The sequence below is a fragment of the Aptenodytes forsteri genome, unplaced genomic scaffold, assembly GCF_000699145.1.
Source record: "Aptenodytes forsteri isolate BGI_AS27 unplaced genomic scaffold, ASM69914v1 Scaffold56, whole genome shotgun sequence".
Taxonomy (NCBI): Eukaryota; Metazoa; Chordata; class Aves; order Sphenisciformes; family Spheniscidae; genus Aptenodytes; species Aptenodytes forsteri.
In genome coordinates this window covers 3,576,743-3,595,513 of record NW_008796213.1, presented here as the reverse complement: position 1 = coordinate 3,595,513, position 18,771 = coordinate 3,576,743, and the positions used below count along the sequence as shown (strand labels likewise).

At 40.4% G+C, this 18,771-nt stretch overlaps 1 protein-coding gene across 1 annotated transcript in view; it reads left to right on the top strand.

Moving 5' to 3' along the window:
- AGK (acylglycerol kinase) overlaps window positions 1-18,771 on the top strand; it is a 50,986-nt gene that overhangs the window by 14,707 nt on the left and 17,508 nt on the right. Inside the window, exons 2-8 of the mRNA XM_019474390.1 lie at window positions 7,214-7,287; window positions 8,105-8,188; window positions 12,190-12,269; window positions 13,529-13,604; window positions 14,951-15,043; window positions 16,007-16,039; window positions 18,027-18,121. Of these exons, the coding sequence (XP_019329935.1) occupies window positions 7,214-7,287; window positions 8,105-8,188; window positions 12,190-12,269; window positions 13,529-13,604; window positions 14,951-15,043; window positions 16,007-16,039; window positions 18,027-18,121 (535 nt within the window). The remainder of the gene's footprint in view (window positions 1-7,213; window positions 7,288-8,104; window positions 8,189-12,189; window positions 12,270-13,528; window positions 13,605-14,950; window positions 15,044-16,006; window positions 16,040-18,026; window positions 18,122-18,771) is intronic.

The window sequence follows — 18,771 nt, the reverse complement described above, 5'->3', positions numbered from 1 at the left end:
AGTTTGGGGCTAGTTCAGGCTTTAGTTTTAACCAGAGGTGTTGTCAGGGTGGCTTGAATCATTCTGGGGCCAGTTAGAGAGGAGAGAGATTTCTCTCTTCTAACTTAAAAAAAAATGCCATGAGCCAAGTGCATGTCATCAGTTTGCTTGCTTTTAACCAGTACTGTAAGGATGAATGAAAACAGAGGCCCTACGTCTGCAAATGGTGCCACTGGTACCGGGGTTAAGGGGAAGCCACCTTCACGCACGAAGGTGGCCATCACAGCATGGTGGTTGTGTGCCCGTGGGTTTTCCCACCTCCTTTTTTTCTTTTAGCGGTGTTGTACACCTCATGAAAGATGCCAGATTTCTTTTGCATGAGCGCTTGTGTCTGTCTTGAGGTGCAGTGCCGGCAGCGGCCATGCACTGTGCCTGCCTGGTGCGTGTGCTTTGCTGTTGTCACCCAGCTAGCTGGAAGGAGCCCGTCAACTGCTGCAGCAGCAGCACGGCTAACATAAGTCATACCGGGCAGGGTGTCACTTCCACTGCTTATCTGTGGAGCGAATGTTCCTTATAGGAAGCAAAATCTTCCTTCACGATTTTTAAATAGCTAGGCTTATATTTTCATCCCTGTTCTTTAAGATTATGGTTAATACACTTAACTAAAATGCAAGTACAGCCAAATTATTTTAAAAAAATTGTTACTTTTGGTGTTGCTGTTTATTCTGTCACTCTCTTAATGTCTTTTTAATTGTTAAGTCATGATTTTAGCAGTGTTCTTTTCTTCTTACATTAAAATGTTGCCAAAGCCTTGGTGGAAAACTTAGGAAAATAAATCTATTTATGTTGTTTGTTATACTTTCCTTCTTTATTTCCTTTTGCCTAGGGACTTTTGGATTAAATCAGTCTTTGTTTTGAATGGTACATCTGCTTTAGTTGTTTACTTCTTACCTGAAGCGCTAAGGCTTGGTTGACTGCAGGGCAAGCAGTAAAAAAACTCTCTCTCCGTACTTTTTTCCTTGTAATTGCTGATTGTAGTGCAGGCTATGGTAAGATAGAGAATAACTGTGTGAAAGTGGTGGTAACAAGGTCATGGCTTCATGTGCGTGCCTACATGGACCAACAGGCAGAAAAGAAGTACGTAGGATACTGCCATGTTGTAAGCAGAAGTATCTGTGCGAAGCAGGTTGGGTTTTTTTGATGCCTTCATGTGATGTCAGTGGATCTTGAACTTACCTTCCACTTTTCCCTCTGACGACTTGAACTTTGAATTCAGATGAAATAGCGAAATGTAAATGAGTAATTATTTGAAGTTCTATCATTCTACATACCTCTTAGCCAAAAGGATACACTTAATGTACAAAATGAGGAGGAAGAAATTGCTCAGAGGCATTCATATGAGGGGCTGGCTGGCAGGGCAGAGCAGCCTCTGACCTTCCCAGGTACCCTGCTTACGTGAGTGGCCTTTTTACTGGTCTTCTGTTGCCACAGATACTAATGACAGCAAAGTGCATGTCAGGCCTGGGTACTATAGAGAGCTACTGAAATAGAGCATTAAGAAAAAGGCTAAATCTGCTCCTTGTGCATATGGAGAGTGGGCACTTGAGGAGGCCTAGGAGCAGTGTCAGACACAACCAGTCTTCCCTTTATGTCTGTGGTTTCTGGGAATTCATACAGGTTTCAGCTGTATTCATTTCCTGTGCAGTACCTGTGAAAACACATTATGATCACGGAGAACGTGACGGTAGTCTCAGCAGCCCTTTCGTGGTACTCCGTGCACAGTGAAGACCTTACCTTGTGGCTGCTGGACAGCAGGGAATAGGCAAGGATCCCTCTCTGTAGCTTCTGGTTTGCCTCCAAATGTGGTAAAGGCTTTTGGTGGGGGTTTTTGGTACATTTTCTCTCCCCAGTTTTTTTGTTTATGTACCAGTTATGCTGGGGAGCATGAGAGGTGCCCTTCGCCCCATGCACAAACCGCTGCAGGCAACACTTGAAGAGGTTAACGAGAGCTATGTTGGCTGTGAGACTTGGTGTTATCAACATCAGGGGCTAAATTACTATGCATGAGGCATACTTGACTAGGCTTATATTTGCCCTTTTAGAACAGATTAAAGGTTTAGTGAAGTCTTGTGCTTCGGTTTCTGGCATCACTGGAGTTTCTGACGAAGGGGTTTGCTTTAGCACAGCATCAGTTCAGATTAGCCTCGGACTTCTTGGAATTAGCTGTTTGAGATGTTGCTCATTTATTTGCAGCTGAAGAAAGTTTGTTTTTTTTTTTTTCCCCGTCCTGCATCCCTCTTCTTGGCTTTTGCATCCTCATGGATTTTCTAAGACATTTCTCTTGCAAGGAGAAGATAATTTGCTTTTTCAACTTCTCAAGTTTCATTCTTCTTTTGGATGCAGAGGCTATGATGCCTGCATTAAGAGGAGCCATTGTAAATAAAAATCTGTCCTGCTAATAAATGGCAACTCTTCTATAGTCAGTCTCTACGTGCCCATAGGGACAGAAGAGCTCTGGAGTACTTCCTTAAGACTTTGGAGGATGCTACGTGGACAAATATGGACAAGAAGAATGTTACCTTTTCCAGAGTCGTCCCCTGTGGCTCTTCCCTGCCTGAAAATGGACCCGGGTGTCCCCCCCTGCACCCTGTGCTGTGGGGTCTGATGTGGATGCCCTCGTGCTCCATAGGCTGTAGAGGAAAGAGGGACACTGGAATGTAATGGTTCATCGCCGAGTTACTCTGAAGGTTGTGGATGACGATAACTGTAAAGGTCGAGGAGCTTCTTAGCCCAGTCTTGTATGATACTTTCTTCATGCAGCATTTAGTTTCTGGATCAGTGTGTTGTCCTTTCATCTTTGGAGATGTTTGTTCATATACTGACTGATTTAACAGTAAGGGGTTTTTGGATGAACGGGAAGAGTAAAGAGGAAACCTTGTGCTGATTCCCCATCCCCCATTTGTGATTCAGCCCTTCTAAGTACGTAATATAACAGAAGGTGCCTCTTCAAAAGAGACATAGATCAGGAGGTGGCAAAGGTTTTTCGTGGGTAGAATGATAGGCATTATGTCTGGTTGAACTACTGTTAACTAAAACCCTATTGCTATTCTTACAAAACTTAAGTGAGCCTTAAAATTCCTGTGTTTCTCATAAAAGAATTATGTTTTCAAAATCCATTGTCTTGCATTTGGGGTAGCAAATATCCTTGTAGTGTTGGAGAAGTAAGAAGAGCACTCAGTGTTGCCACATGTGAGGTTGTCTCCCTTTAATTTCTCTGGATTGCGTGAATTTATGTATTAGCATAATTTTAATCTATAGCATATCATGCTACAGGTATGAGGGACACTGAATTTAATGTACTAGATCAAAGCTTAGAGGGTATGTAGATTACCAGATACGTGCTCATACACAGTAGCATACTTCTCTTTAACATGTACACGAGGTTGATTACAGATAAAGTAAAGATACCATATGATTGTTTTAAAATTTCCACCAAGTTTGGAAGCCCCTTTCACCTTTATGTCCTGGGTCACGTCTCCTGAATTGAGCTGCTGCTGTTCTTTATATGTCCAGGTGGTGCAGTGAGTCGCCAGCTATGTCAAATCAGCAGAAATTTAATCTCTGGCATAATGGACATCAGCTTAACTGATTGTCAGGTTTGGCCAGACTGTTACAGTGGTGTCAGTGGGTAAGTGATCATCACTTTGTTAGGTTGGGGACCCTCTATGTTGTACTGAGGCAGTGGACTCCTCAGATACTCGGTTTTACTCTGTAAATGTTAAAGTATTGACTTTCTCTGTAGAAAATGCTGGCAAGGCATCTGGGCCTTTGACTGCTTGCCAGTAATCTGAGTGTTATTGTTATCTATAATTTGAATGTTAGTCTCTGCCTGTTTGCCAACTGATAGCTCACTTTGTCACCTTTCTGCCTATACTTCCTGAGTGGCTGACTTTATTTCATCAAAACTTTGTCAAACAAACTGGGTATAAATTCTGAGTCTTGAGTAAAGCTGATGCAAGCTAAGATTTGTCTTTCATTCCCTTCCAAAGCCAAGCTGGAAGTAAATGCTAATATCCAGCAAAGAGGATGCTGTGCTCTTGCTGTATTGGAAGCATCCCAAAAGCTCTCTGCTAAGATAAAATCTCTTTTAGGAGTTCTGTTATAGCTCTTGAGGACTGATCCTATGTGCACAGCTTTGGTCAAGTTTCTCCTCGCAAAACTCTGTGTTTTGATGCAGACACTGAACTGGAGAGTTTTTAGGCTGCTTCTTGCTTGAATGTACTTAACAGTCTTAGATTTAATGCTGATAACCCTTTTTGAAATGGGATCTCACACCTGACCTTCTTTTATACATTTGTAGTATGGTCAGTTTTAAGGGAGTTGGCTCTAAGATGAAGGCTTACCCTTGCTGCAGCTGTAGGCCTCAAACAGCTTCTTCGATTCGAGTTTGCTGTCTTCTCCTTGTTGAGTTCATTGCTGCCCTGGCTGACCTCTCGTCATGGGAACTGTCCTTTCAGCCCTGGCCTCTGCTGGCACTTGGGCAGAGGATGCAGTCTCAGCTGGAGGAGCATACGTACTAAATTGCGTGGATCTGTGTGCTTATATGTAAGAGTGTAAATTTCCCTATTCTAGCTGAAAATGCTTAGGACAGGAGCAGTGGCCACCAGTCCTGCGCCAGGGAGGTTGCAGACAAATCAGAACAGCCCCTGTTCAAGCGGGTCATGTGGATGTTGTGCTCTCACAGCCCGGTGTGTTCTGGCAGCCTGACACGGCTGGTGCATGGTGAGCTCTGTTCAGTTGCTCTTCCTTTCTTTCTGCGTTAGTTCCTTGCTTTGGCGTAAGCCTGCTCTGTTCTCTGAAGAGTCCGTGCTGCAGTGGCTGCTGGCCTTGCGGGATTGACTGATATCTTTGTCGAACCAGTCAAAGTTCTGTCCGTGGGTTCAGCTTAGGACATCCTCTTTCCTCCATACCCCACTGCCACTGCTCGTTCGTCTCTGTCTCCCAATTTTTTACTGCTTAAGCAAGTTGGCCCAGTTGTAAGCTGTGTGATGCTTAATTCTCACAGTGGGAAGGCAGCCCTGGGTTGGCCAGCAGATGCAACGGCCAGAGTTGTGTCTGTAAGCCCTTAGGGGAAATGTAAAGTAAAAATTGATTTTTAGTTTGCTGTGGATATGGTGCAAGTCAGAAGAAATCTCTGTGTGTTCTTTAAGGCAACGTGGCAATTTCCCTCAGCCTCCACCTGCTCATGTTCGAGTGTTGTTGAAAAGGCTTTGTTACTACCTAATATTAGTCAATAAAGTACAAAAAATCAACAAAATCTTACATTTATTATTAAAGTCTCTTCTTCTCTGGGAGCTGGTATGCAGCCATATTTTGATTAGCTAATATGTACTGAGACAGAAGTAACTTTAAGAAGTTACCTTTTTGCTATTTTTAACATTTTTGAAGCTATATTTATTAATTGGTATGACCCGCAGAGGACTTCCAGACCCGCTTGTGATACTGTAGGTGAGCTGTATGAGATGAGTAAAGGCAAGAGCTGTGATACAGCAGGAGGACCGCTGTTCTCACAGATACACCCCTGTGAGTGCACTTGTGCTTTTTTTTTCTTAAGTGTGAAGATAGTTAAGTGTTGACGTAATGTTTTAAGGAAACAAAAATTTTCCTGTTACCTGGCATCTTCAAGCCAAACTCGGGACATCTTTACGCCAAACTCAGATGACTTTGAAATATATGTCCTAGTTGAATCAGCGGGAATCCTATGAGTATGGCTGGGATGGCATGGGATTCTGGGTGCTGTGCTACTGGAGAGGTGAGACAAATCACCTATAAATTACTGGACAGCAAATTTCCCTATTCTTCTGGTCTCAGAACCTAAACCGTTCCTTTGACACCAAAGCGATATGTGTCAGAGTAGACTTTTTCTATTTCTGTAACTGCTTCAGTGCGGGAGAAAATAAGCTTAAGTTGACATCTAAGCTGTTAAGCTGTCAAGCCTAATTTTTATGGTTAAGACTCCGTTGAGCTGAATGAAGCTTGCATCCTTGACAGATGTTTTGAGAGTCTTTGCAGGTTGGGACAGAGAGCACGGTATCTTTTGCTTGCATTTGAAAAGTTGTGCTGGACTCCATTTTAAAGGTGATTAACACTGCAGCATAAGATTGCGGGCACCAGGAAAACGTACTGGCTGACGATGTGACACAGCTTGATTTCTGAACAAAATAGCATCAATGTGAAGTAAACAGATAAGGTGGATTTGACTAGAATTTGTTAATAAGGTTAGGACAGCAATTCTCAAATACATCAACTGTGCAGCCATCATTTGATAGTGGGGTTTTCTTGATATCCCGTAATATTTCAACTTTACGTATTGCAATTGCAATTGCTTTGTGTTTGCTCTGGCCACACATAGTCACAGAAAGGAAAAAAAAACCCTATATGAGGGCTCGTGCCCGCAGCAGTGCAGTGTGGACTTAGCCCATCATGCTGTCTTGATTGAACTGGAATTAGCTGTGACAATGTTGTTTAGCTTGGAACACAAACCTTTTCAGAGAGAGTTATTTTAACTAGTGCACTTTCATTATATTACTGCAATCAAATACAAGTCTGTCCCTCCTCTAAGTAATATTTCAGGTGCTTAATACAAATGACATTCCTTTGGTTTTAAGGAGCAAACATGACAGTTAAAAACATGTCTCTGAGGAAATTTTTTTAGACATTCCAGTTACTTGTTATCCTGGTGAGGTATTATTCACATATTTTCTTTTTCCATGCTTGAATTCTTTCTTTGTCTTTTTATTATTACCAGGAATAAATCTGTGGCTTTTTTGCTGTAGAGTTATTTTCTCAGAACCTAACTTTATATCTCACCTGAAGTCACCCTACTTCTCCTTTTATGGCATTGCAGCATCTCTTGGTGACGCCAAAAAGAGCAGCTTATATAGCTCCAGTGACAGATAAATACCGTAAACTCATGGAATTGAATAGATTGCACTCGTGTTCGGGTCCAGAGGTCTGACCAAGGCCTTGCCTTCTCTTCTGCTGTTTCAATTGCAGGATTTGGCCTGATGAGCCACACTTTGTGGCAGGAGCGTGCTGCTTTCCTAGTCACTTGTTTTTCATGGTTGGCCTTGAATCCTTTTAATTGGTGTAGTGTATTCATTTTGGTATGCTGACTGTAATTAGGGTTTTTTGTACTTGATATTTTTGAGACAATAATACACTGTCTTGCCAGGTATTGGCAAGGACAAGCTGAAGGAGCTTTTTGGTTTTAGCAAGGAGGGGGAGTGTCTGGTATCTAGAGGACAGGTGAGACTTTGGGCACTGCAGAACAGGACTCCCTGTTTGTCTGCAAGGGCCAATAGGGCATTTTTTGGTCTGGGGAAGAACAGAATTTTGTTCCTCACTCAGTGGCTCTATGTCTCCAGTTTGCTTGACAACTATACCCTGCTTCCCACCTTACTAATGCTGTTTGTCTCCAATGACAAGCACAAGGATTAGCCTGGAATTTATTTCTGAAATGACCGTCAGTGACGTATCTATTCTTCTTTGGTTTTAAACTTCACTTAGGTGGGTTGAGTGATTTTCACCTCTCTGAGTTACTGCTTTAGGCCATGCTCAGACCTAGGTGGGTGGTAGGTGCTGCATTAACATGTGTTTGGCTTACAAACTGATGGATAAGGGAGTTCACAATTATAATGCACAAAGATTTAAGTCCATGGAAGTTACACTTAAGTCTGCTCTAAATCCCTTCTATACTGCCGGCATGGTAAGTACCTTCAGTGTAAATAACAGGCGGTATTAACATTGAAAAAAACCACACCTTAGTTCTGGAGTACGGTTATGTAGCAATTTAAAAATAAATCAGTTATACGGTATCTCATAGCTTAGGTAATCTCAGCACATTTGGCATCCTGGTCTTTGTTTTCTGCTTTTCTTTACTATAATATGTTTGTGTGCACATGCAGAAAAAAATTATGCATGTGTACTTAAATGGGTGTGTTTCACCCTTAAAATGTGTTAAATAGGTCTTAAAGAACCTGTATTTTTTTTATTTTAGTGCTGTCAAAGTGTGTGTAAAAAGGGTATGTACCTACATGTTAAAAATGAGCAAATTGTTTTAAAGTTATACAACCTAATGTCCACTCTCTTTTCTGTCTTACCTAATAGCGATAACCTGCTACGAAGAGCTGCATGCCAAGAAGCCCAGGTAATACTGTCTAAAGTGATAAAATTAGATTAAAATCTCCCTCTTATCTTGGTTGTGCAGGGCTCCTGAGATTTTCCCAGCGGGCCCTCTCTATGTGACAAGCCTTGTAATGATGCCATCTGTGTTCTTTTGCTGAAGTGCCAAAGCGTGGATGAGGCCTCCAGCCTGCAGCTGGGGTGCTGTACCTTTTGTGCCCTGACTGCTGTTGCAATGGACGGTGCAGTGTTATCGTTGGGGTAATCTTAGTTACTGCTGTAGCTACCCAGACCTCCATTTCTGCAGGTGTAATTACTCCGTGTCTGTAAAGTTCTGGTGGGAAGATGATTTGTTGATAAGACAGGAGACTGAAATCTCAGATCCACCACGACGGGTGTAGTCTGGGCAGAAGCAGTGCAAACTGCTTCACGTTAGTGCTTGGCTGGAGAGACCTTACCCTTGTCTATTTGAGCCTGAGTGCCTTTATCGAGGATACTAAGTGCGATGACTGACCTAGTGTTTTTGAGACCCATGTACTGGGAACTTGATGGAGGCAACGCATTTGCTGATCACTGACAAGAAAGCTGGTATTCAGAGAGAAAGGGGTAGTTACTGTCTGAATATATTGACTGTTGCATTTTGGAGTTTGTGGTCTGCATGGGCAACCAGCCGTGAACAAATTCCCATGCTGCAGTATTCCCATAAAGAAATCTTGTCCTTAATAAGCAGTCTTTCATGGGTGCTTTCAACTGCTGTTGCCCATGGATTACATCACTGCACAGGTAGTGCTTATTGGCTCTGATTACCTCAGTGGTGTGGTGTAGGATTTTAAGAGTCTTTCTACCTCCCATAAATACAGTTTATTCTAAACCTGCTTCTCCATGCCAGATCTTAGAGATTTTGCAGGATGTAACACTGCTCCCATCATTGCTACATACTGGGGCCTGAGAAGAATGGTGAAAATTGTTTTTCTCATTAAAGAACTTTCCGTGAGATTACCCTGCTTCTGTGGTGCACCTGAATAATCCTAATTTTAGCCTGCCCCTGCTGTTGAGGGAAGGATATTCACAGCACCTTGATTTGGGCAATGGAACTTCATGCCAGAATAGATGTAAGAGACCTCAAGTGTCATGAAAGAATAAGAAAAATCTTTCCCTGAAAATACTGCTTTCATAAATCATACTTATAGCTTCAGAGTCAAATGCATTTCCAACTCATAGTATCAGTTGTTCTTGATTTTTATGTTTTCAATATTCATTTTTACTGCATAATGTCAAAGTGATGGAAGTTTTTTATATCGCCAAAAATAGCAGTTAAAACCTCAATATTTGAAGCATGCTGACCAAATTAAAAAAAATTTTAAAAAGGCACTGATGAAATGATATACAAGGAGAAGTTAAAAGACCTAAGTGTGTATGCTGTCAAAAAGGTGTAACTGCTAAGGAAAGACTGGCACAAGAAGATAGATCTGTTGTGGAAATTCTGACTTTCCTGTTTCTTAATTCCAGTCATTAAGTGATGGGATCTATTCCATTATGGCTTATTCTTGTAAATGAAAGTGCAAAAGCACTGTCGACAGAGCTTCCTACAATTTCAGTAGTTAAAGCCTGGGAAAATATCCTGCAGAAGACTCCTGCATTAGAAAGGAGTGAACCAGAATGCCTAGCAATCAATTCTTGCTGTACGTTCCATTCTCACTGATGCGTCAGTGCCAAATACTGCTTGAAAACACACAGCAATACAGCAGTAAGGCATTAAAAGTCTGATATGTTCTTCAGAATAATAACAATCTGTAATTGTTTGAAAAATGCTACTTGCGTTTATAGTGCTGTATAAATATTGGGAAAAAATAGAGGCAGACTCACCGAAGAAAAAGTTTAGTCTGAGTCAAGTAGGGGGGTTCCCTATTATTTTTACAACAGATTTTTAAGTTTTTAAGCCTGTTACGATACCAAATTGATGAGGCGCCCACCTTCCTGCCAAAGTATCCGCTACAGCAGTATTTCATGCAAAGACTCCACCATGCATGTCTGAATTTAAGTATCAGTTTATGATGACAGCCTTGGGGTGGCAAATGATCATAGAAGGATTCTATAATAAAGAACCCATTTATCGTATTTTAAACCTTTTACACCTCCTTCTCTGGAATAAGTCAGTGTCAGCTGACTGTGGACTTCCTTTGAAAATGTGGTCTCGCTGATTGACCTTGTTACTGAACTCCGGGCATGTGTTAAAGAGGTCCTGTTTAGCTGGCAAACAGTTTGCTCTGTGAAGCAGGGATAGTTTTCTGTGAAAGAATGTAGTTTCTCTGTTAGTATTCATAAAACATTATAAAGCCTTTGTATAAAGGGTTTTTCATAGTTGCCAAATAGTGATTGTCATCTTAGAAGTCCAGAAATGCAATACCTGGAAGTGTGCGTTTGACAAGGAAGTGAAAAAGACATTGACTTTACTCAATTATGCCTTCATATATATATTTAATAACCATTTTTAATGTCTGGCTTTAAGTTGTCTTTCCTTATGTTGTGCTCTGAAAAAAAGACTTCTAGAATGTTGCATTATTATTTTTTATTTCCTGTCTTAAAAATCAGCATTTGCTTTAGAAATGCCCCTGTATGTAACATAAATGTGTAAGTATATTACATAAAGAAGTGATTATGTCATTACTCATAAATTCCTTATGAGCCTTGTTAGGTTGTTTAGAGCAAGCAAATACATCACATTGTGCCCCCCAAGCAAAGAATTAATTGTTTCTAACAGCTGTAGCATGCTAGAGGTTCCCTGTATTTCCCAATTCCCGCCCAACAATTGCAATAAAATAAGTTGGTCTGTTTTCCAGCTGATTTTTGAGTAAAGCTTAAGAGCTATTGATTTGTTTCCCTTTCTTTGAAGATTCCTTTACTCTCAGCAACTTCTCTTATCCTTTTCCTTTCTTGAAGAAGAAATTTGAATGTTTTAAGCAACGTAGCCAGCTGCACACTTATTTTAATTGAGGTTTCCTGAGCAAAGTTGGCAAGTGGACTTAAGTATAAATTTAAACAGCTAATGTTCACTAAAATCTACTGTGCTTTGTGTACAGTGTCCACCTTCTTAAATAGAAAAATTCCTACTAGGGGAATTAACTTTCAAGATAAAGGGGAAAAAAACCCAGGGACAGTTGACTTTGTCTTTTGTTCAGCACAGTAGTCTTTTGTTCCTGCTTTATTTCTGGGGCTTCTGGATGGTACTGCTGAATACGTTGTCATCCTTGTACTCAAAACCAGTTTGATTTGGTGTGGTAGTGAGGATGCCTTTAGGTGAGCTAAAAGAGGTTTACAGAGTGGGAAGTAACATGCGTGGAAGCTTTGCCTTTTCTTGCCTCTCCTGTGCTGAAAGCTATGGAAATAGGTACAAATGGCTAAAAGGTACAAGAGGCTGTATGGAGTAACTCTCGAAGAATTTAAAATTGAGGCACCTATTCAGAATTGGATCAAAAGTTGAAGAGGAATTTAATGATTTTTACAGGGAGACATTAGGAAGAAAAAAATGCCTGAGAAACAGTGAGCTTGCTTATAGGTCAGGGCAAATTCTCTAGTGATTATCTTTCATATCTTCAAAAACTTAAGTGTAGAAAATACAAAAATGAGCAGGAGAGATACAAGAAATGAAGGACACAAGTGGAAAAAGATGCAGAAGGAAGGTGGCAGGCAGGTGTATGAAAATTACATAAGGAAGGATAATCAAGTAACCTTGGAGTCAAGGGTAGTTCCCTGGATCTCTGCCCATGGCAGAAAACCAGAGGTTGACAAAGCGAGATGGTGGTGGAATTGTAAAAATTAGCTAAAAAGTACTTGTGACAGTGGTGTGAGCTGTGGCTGAGTGTGCAGGTCTTTGAATAGGAGACTGTACAATGGCTGAAGATAGAAGTCATTTCAATGTCATGAGGCTTGAAAGCCCATTGACATTTGTAGAGATGCATTATTTTGAACTGTTTGACCAATGTGCTTAAAAGATAAACTGAACTCTGCTCTTTTTATCTCACTTAGGCTTTTGGCAACCAGCTGATCCCTTCCAGTATGCCACTGAAGAAAGCAACAGTGTTTCTCAACCCAGCAGCTTGCAAAGGGTAAAATTGCCCCTTCCCTACATGCATATGTGAGGCACTCTTTCTGTATTTTTGCGCTGCCATCCACTATAAAAGCCAGCCAGATTTTTGAGCTCATTTTTGCCTCCCTCTGATGCCAAGCTGGTGCTATGTAACTATGCCAAACTTTATTTCACCAAAAATACTGGGATGAGAAATAGAACTAGATGCTTGAGTTGAAAGAATAATTTCTAAATATATGTATCTTTTTAATTTTTCTTTTATCCTATGTTTCGGCCTTTGTCATTCCTTTGTATGTGGAATTCCTTCATATTCCTTCTACACTTTTGTATGTGATGCATTTCTGTCCTCAAAAACTATAGAAATAAGAGATGATTCAAGACGTGAAGTTAGCCAGCAGTGATATTACTTCTGTGGGAACCTGTCCTTGAAAGGGATGTGCCCACAAACTGAGAGGCTAAATATGGGCTCAGAGCAAGACTCCTGGAAGAGGTCGGCTGCTATTTTTGCATACTCATTAGCAGAAAAACAGTTATCTTGGATATGGTGTGTGAGTGTTTCTGCTGATCAGCTAAGCTTTTTATCAGTTGCATCTTGGGGAGGGGCAGGGAGTTGTCAGTAACAACATGAAAGGAATTCTATATCTGACATGGAAGTGTCTGGACTTATGTGCTTTTGTTCAAAACACCCATGACTGGAAAATGCAAAGTGTTAATAAATTAAGTCTCTGACTTCTAGTCTCATGTTTCTACTTGTTGTAAGCAATTTATAGTTAATGGGATAATTATTTTATTACGCAGTTACAGGCAGAAAATGCATGAGTCCTATAACAAAAGAAAGTCAGATAAAATTTTGCTTCTAAACCTATTTAATAATATGTAACAGTATTTTTTAAAAAAAAGTTTCTGAAAACCTAAATGGGCCTTCTTTGTGGTCTTAAAGCCTGGTGCTCTGCAAGTCATTAATTTTCTACTAAATTTCTTTCTGGAGATATTGTTGTTTTTTTTTTTTTTAATTATTTTTGGAGAAAGCTAGATAACCTCTTCTGCATTTATTAAAACTGCAACAAAAAGCTGACATCTAAGATATGAGTCTAGAAATGTAATACATTTGAACCAAATGAAATCTCATCTTTCCTGATTGGCAGGTTGAGTGACTGATTGTGTAGATCGTATGCTCTGTTTTTAAGTAGATTTCTTCTTGTTGTTTGTTTGTTTCTTTCCTTTTGAATTTTTTCAGCCATCAGACTAATGAAACAGTTTTTACTCTGTTTTTTCTAGCAAAGCCAGGAACCTTTTTGAAAAGAATGCTGCTCCAATTTTGCACTTATCTGGCTTGGATGTAACTGTGGTTAAGGTAAGAACTGTTCTGTTAATATAGATGTATTGTCTGCTCTTGAAGAATTGAAATTCAATTCTGGATGCATTTGAAATTCTCAGTTGTCCCGTAGACATCTCGTGAGAAGAAATAAATACTGAGCTATTAAGCTGGTACTTAATCTTTTCCTTTTTAATTCACAGTTAATTTACAAACTGTGTGCTGAGTTTTTAATTTTCAGCTAAAGCAGTACACGTGCTTGTCTGTCTGTCTAAAGCAGCCCTTCTATAATTCATGTTTGAGAGAAAACTCTCTAAATATTTGAGTGCTGGCTAGTGGTGCGTGCCCATCACTGTTGAAATTGTCAATTCTGCCTGAAGTTGCAGAATTCAGAAGTGAGGAACTTTGACGTGCAGCAGAACTGTTCAGATTAATTAAAAATAACCTTTTATTTTTACAGTGAAAATATTTCAGTGTATCCCCAAATAATTCAACATTCTCATCACGAAAGCAGAACACAGCTCTAAATGGCGTGAATTAGAAGAGAGGTTTTCTTTGGAAAGAGAAGAAAAAGTAAACATGAAGGGATTCTGACCTTTTTGCGGGTTTTTGAGGCTGTGATATGTGGATTGTTTAATAGTCACTGTGTCATAGCAGTGGAGTACTCTAATATGTATCTTTCTGTCTTGGAATCTTTTTCACAAGGTTTAGTGTTAAAATGCTGTTTTTATTAATGCCTCTCTCTGATCATTGAAAATACGTAGTCCCACCCTAAGAGAAAAAATTACTTCGCAAGACTTAAAACTGATGCTTTGTAGCTTCAGACCTGATGAGTTAGCAAAACAGGGCTGGGCCGGTCACTGAGGCTGAGATGTCCCTGTAAAAGACATTCATTTTGCAGGAAACGGTTTTGATGGTTTAGAAAGTCAGTATACTCTTTACTGCTAAACCTGTTATCAACAGCTTGCTGTCGGGCAGTAGCCTTTGATGTAGCTGATTCTGTGTTTCAGGAGACACACTTGAGCGCTTTGGCTGCTAAAGATGTTGGGACTGTTTCTGCAAGAGCATGGTTTGCTTGTGGTTTTGTAAAACTACCTGGAAATATGATTATTGCTGCGATATTCTAGATCTGTTGAGTAAGATTTACTCTGATATTTCATTTAGCCTTTGTGCGTGTGTGTGTGTTTGCTTGCACATATTGTATTAGGCAGCAGACTTGTTTTATAAGTTAAGAAATTTCAGTGAATGTAAGTAATATACAGTACTGTGTGCCTATATGAGAATAACTGTTAAGCAAATGGATAGATGATTCTTTTCTTTTCTATAGAAGAGAAATCCTAGAAATAGTCACTTGAGTTCTCATGTTTGGATTTCTGTTTCTTCAGACTGATTATGAGGGACAAGCAAAAAAGCTGCTGGAATTGATGGAAAACACAGATCTGATCATTATTGCAGGAGGAGATGGCACAGTACAAGAGGTACTGCAGGAGCTTGGTCCTGGTTTTTTGGGAATCATAGTCAGGCTGAGGGTGAGAAAATTGAGTCTGTGTAATGTAGCAACATCATAACAGCTATTACTAGAGATTCGTCCATTTTAGTATCTCTGTTTTCAGTCAATGTTATAATCTTCTGGGGGTAAGAAAACTCTGCTAGTTGTTATTAGTCTAAAAGTGATGATGGGAGTGGGGGCAGAAAGAGTGTGTGACGTAACTATATTCCAGAATTTTATTCTAGAATGAGAAAATTATCTGGGGAGACATGATTCTAACTTTTTCTTTCTGTGTAATGTAGCTGCAATGGTTTAATTTTCAAAATTCATTCCTATCTGTACTCCCAAGAGGAATGCATGTTTTGCTAAGTGGGAATCAAATAATTTAAAAATTACGTGGGAGTGATAACAAAGCATGGTATATATTTAATAAATGCCTGTTGTCAAGATGATTAATGACAGGAGCAAACTACCAGCAGAACTGGGGGATACTCTGTTTTTCAAGGAAGGCTGTATTTTATTAAAGCACTTCCTGGAATGCTAACTACTGGCTTCATAAGGCAATGGCTAAATGAAATGCAATGACCTTAAGAGAAAGTGGTCAGAATACATCTGCGAGTTTCTCCTGGCCTTAGAATTGATTATTGGTAATTGCACACTGACCAGTCCTATTTTTGCATTATGCAGAGCATTATTCAATGTTAAAACACTTACACTGGCATTGGTTGCGGTGCCAGCATATACTCATGCGCGCTCATAACCCTGCTATTTCCACCAGGTTTGCACACTGAACGTGCCTCCTTTCCCATGTAAGCAACTGTAGCACCTTCCATGAAAGAGTAGTTGCTCCTTAAATCTTTTCCAAAGAGTAAATGTGGTTATGAATTTCGTAGCTTTCTACTGTAACTGAGAAACAAAATTCTCAGATCTGAGCATTTCCCATGTTTTTCAGGTCATAACTGGACTTCTCCGCAGAGCAGATGAGGTGAGGAAGTGTCATTTTTAAAATTTTGTTTATTTTGTAAAGGAAGTGTCTTCTGCATCCACTGTGACCCCTTGGCCTCAGCTCTCTTCTACAGATACGTTGCTTACTAATCTGGAGCCAGCTCGCTGCATAATAAGTCAGCCATGCTAGTGTCCTGCAATTCTGCCCGTTGTTCTTCATTCCCTTTCTCAGGGAGTGCAGTGGCTCCCAAGCCACGGCTTTGGGAAGTTTCCAGCGTCAGAGCAGGGATTGTGGAGAAGCCAAATGCACAACTTTCAAAGACCCATGGACCAGCTGTGTATGCTGCTTTGTTTGGCAGAAGCATCGGGTGAAAGTACATGTTTTTCTTGTATTTGTACAGGCTTGAAACTGAATTCAGTTATGGCCATGCTCCTATTGCTTTATGATTGCTTCGCCATTTTTTCAAGCAGTGAATACCTACCTATGCAGATGGCTGCAGAAAGCAAATTTTAACCTCTCAAGGTGGATCGCTCCAAATGGAAATGAGAGAGATTTTTCTTTTTAAAGAGGGAGGACAGTGTTATTGAAGAAAGGAGGGAATCATTGTTCCCAAAACCTTCTGGCAGGAGCTGGCAAAAACTCAATTAAATGATCCAGACAAGATTATGATGATATCCTTGGCAGCTAGAATTGTATCTGTTTAGGCAGTTGCTTTGTCTGAATGTGACAAGAGAAACTCTGCAACGAAGCCAGTATTTTTAAAGGGACACTGGCTGTATCAATTCTGAGCCATCAATTTCTAAAATTTAATATTATTATAGTTGGCCCCTGAGACCTCTATGATCTAAAGATACTGGAAAAAATGTTTTAGAGGCTTTACTGGCTAGTTTTTCTTTATTTTTTGACTTCTTATCTTGATGTAGCTTGGGTTGATTAGCAGTAGCGTAGAAAATTCTGCATCCGGCACTATTTCGGGTGGAATACTGCATTGTAGTATTGCCACTGTGTCACTTTGTGTCTTTGGCCAGGCAATTCTTCTTGTCCTTCATATCACTCTGTCCTAGGAATAGAGATCTGCAGTTCAGCCCCCTCACTCTGTGCTCTGCATCCCTTTTCACTTGGGTATGTCATACCACTGTTGCCTGGATAAGAAGAGCCTGTGCAAGGTATTCCAGAACCGCTGTTCCTAGCAGCCAGGGGAGCAGAGCATGACTGCATGAGCTGCAAATAGCCTGTGGTCTGCACGCTGTAAAACAATTCTGAAGAAAATGAGAGAAGGGTGTTTGAAATGTGTTAAGACTTGCAGGTGACACAGAGATAGCAAGGGAGAGTGGGTTAGCATGAAGTGAGAGGGATATTATTTAGTCGGTGCGGATTTGCAGTATCATGGCGCTGCTAGTAGCAGTGCCCAGGAGGGAGATGATACATTGTGATATATGGTAGTTTGCATTGATTTGCTGACATGCTTCAAGAAGCACAGTTTATTATGAGGTATAGTGTAATAACTTGCTCCTTCAACAAGCCCTTTTGCTGAACTGTGGTACAGAAGAATAACACGGTCAATGACTTCCAAAAATTAGACCTTCTGCTGCTTCATGATTTGGATGCCAGAGGAATCAATTAATTTCCTTTCCTTAACTGAGAAAATCTCTTTGCCATGCAAGGTTACTCTGTCAGAGGGGGATTTCTGCAATGGTAAATGAGGTTCAGAGCTTGTGATGCCACTGTCAGTATTAAGAAAGATGGCAGATTGCTGACAGAATCCATGCATTAGTTAAGACATGGCTGCCAACCTGTATGTATCAATGCTCTTAATGATTACAGAGAGCTCCTTTGTACCCAGTTGGCAGTGGTGGGTTCACAGATTTGGATGCCATGTTCTGAGTCATTATGTATTACTGCCTCATTTAAGGAAGTGCCTGGCTGCTTAGTGCCAAAGGGGTGATATCAGACACAGCTGTGATCTCCACACAGGAAGCTTCGTTCAGCTGATGCAAATGTTAATTTACTCTCCTCATGTGTCCAGGCTGTCTTCAGTAAGATTCCTATAGGATTCATACCTCTTGGGAAGACCTGCACTCTGAGCCACACGCTTTACCCTGAGAGCACGAACCAAGTCCAGTAAGTATGACATGTTTCTGAAAGGGGGCTTTTTTTCGTTTGTTTTCAAGGAGCAGTGCTTCTCAGTAGCTTGATACTTTTCTTTTTCTTCTATGTTACATAGAAGTTGGTAGTCTCTGGGCAGAGCCTGATGATTCTCTGGACTTGCCTCAGTTAATGGCTTCCAAAAACTGACTAAAATTAAAAGAAGGAAATGTATGTATTATTAGAACATGAAATAATTTGCTTTAGCTAATTTCTCTGTGATCGTGTGATGTTCAGAGTTTTCAAAAAAAAAAAAAAGGATTAAAAGGATTAAGCCTCTTAGGAGTAATCAGAAAGGATATGACAAGGATATAGCAAGGATATGACAAGATAAACCAAAAAAAGTCCTCCTTCCGTCCCTTCTCCAATTTAAGAACTCTAGAAACCAGTCCACATATAACCTGGTTACCACCTGCAAAGTAAGGCATACAAGAATATCTTTTTGGGAAAGGCTGGATCCCATTACTGACTTCTGCAGGGTTTCTCGCCCATCCCTGTGATGGGCTGATGCTGGCAACTCTCCAACAACCTGAATCTTATCTATCAGCATCCTGGATATGATCCAATCTGGCAGTATCTGTTGCCTGCATTTCAGTTTGTTGTAAGTTTGTTTTGTCCACTTCTAA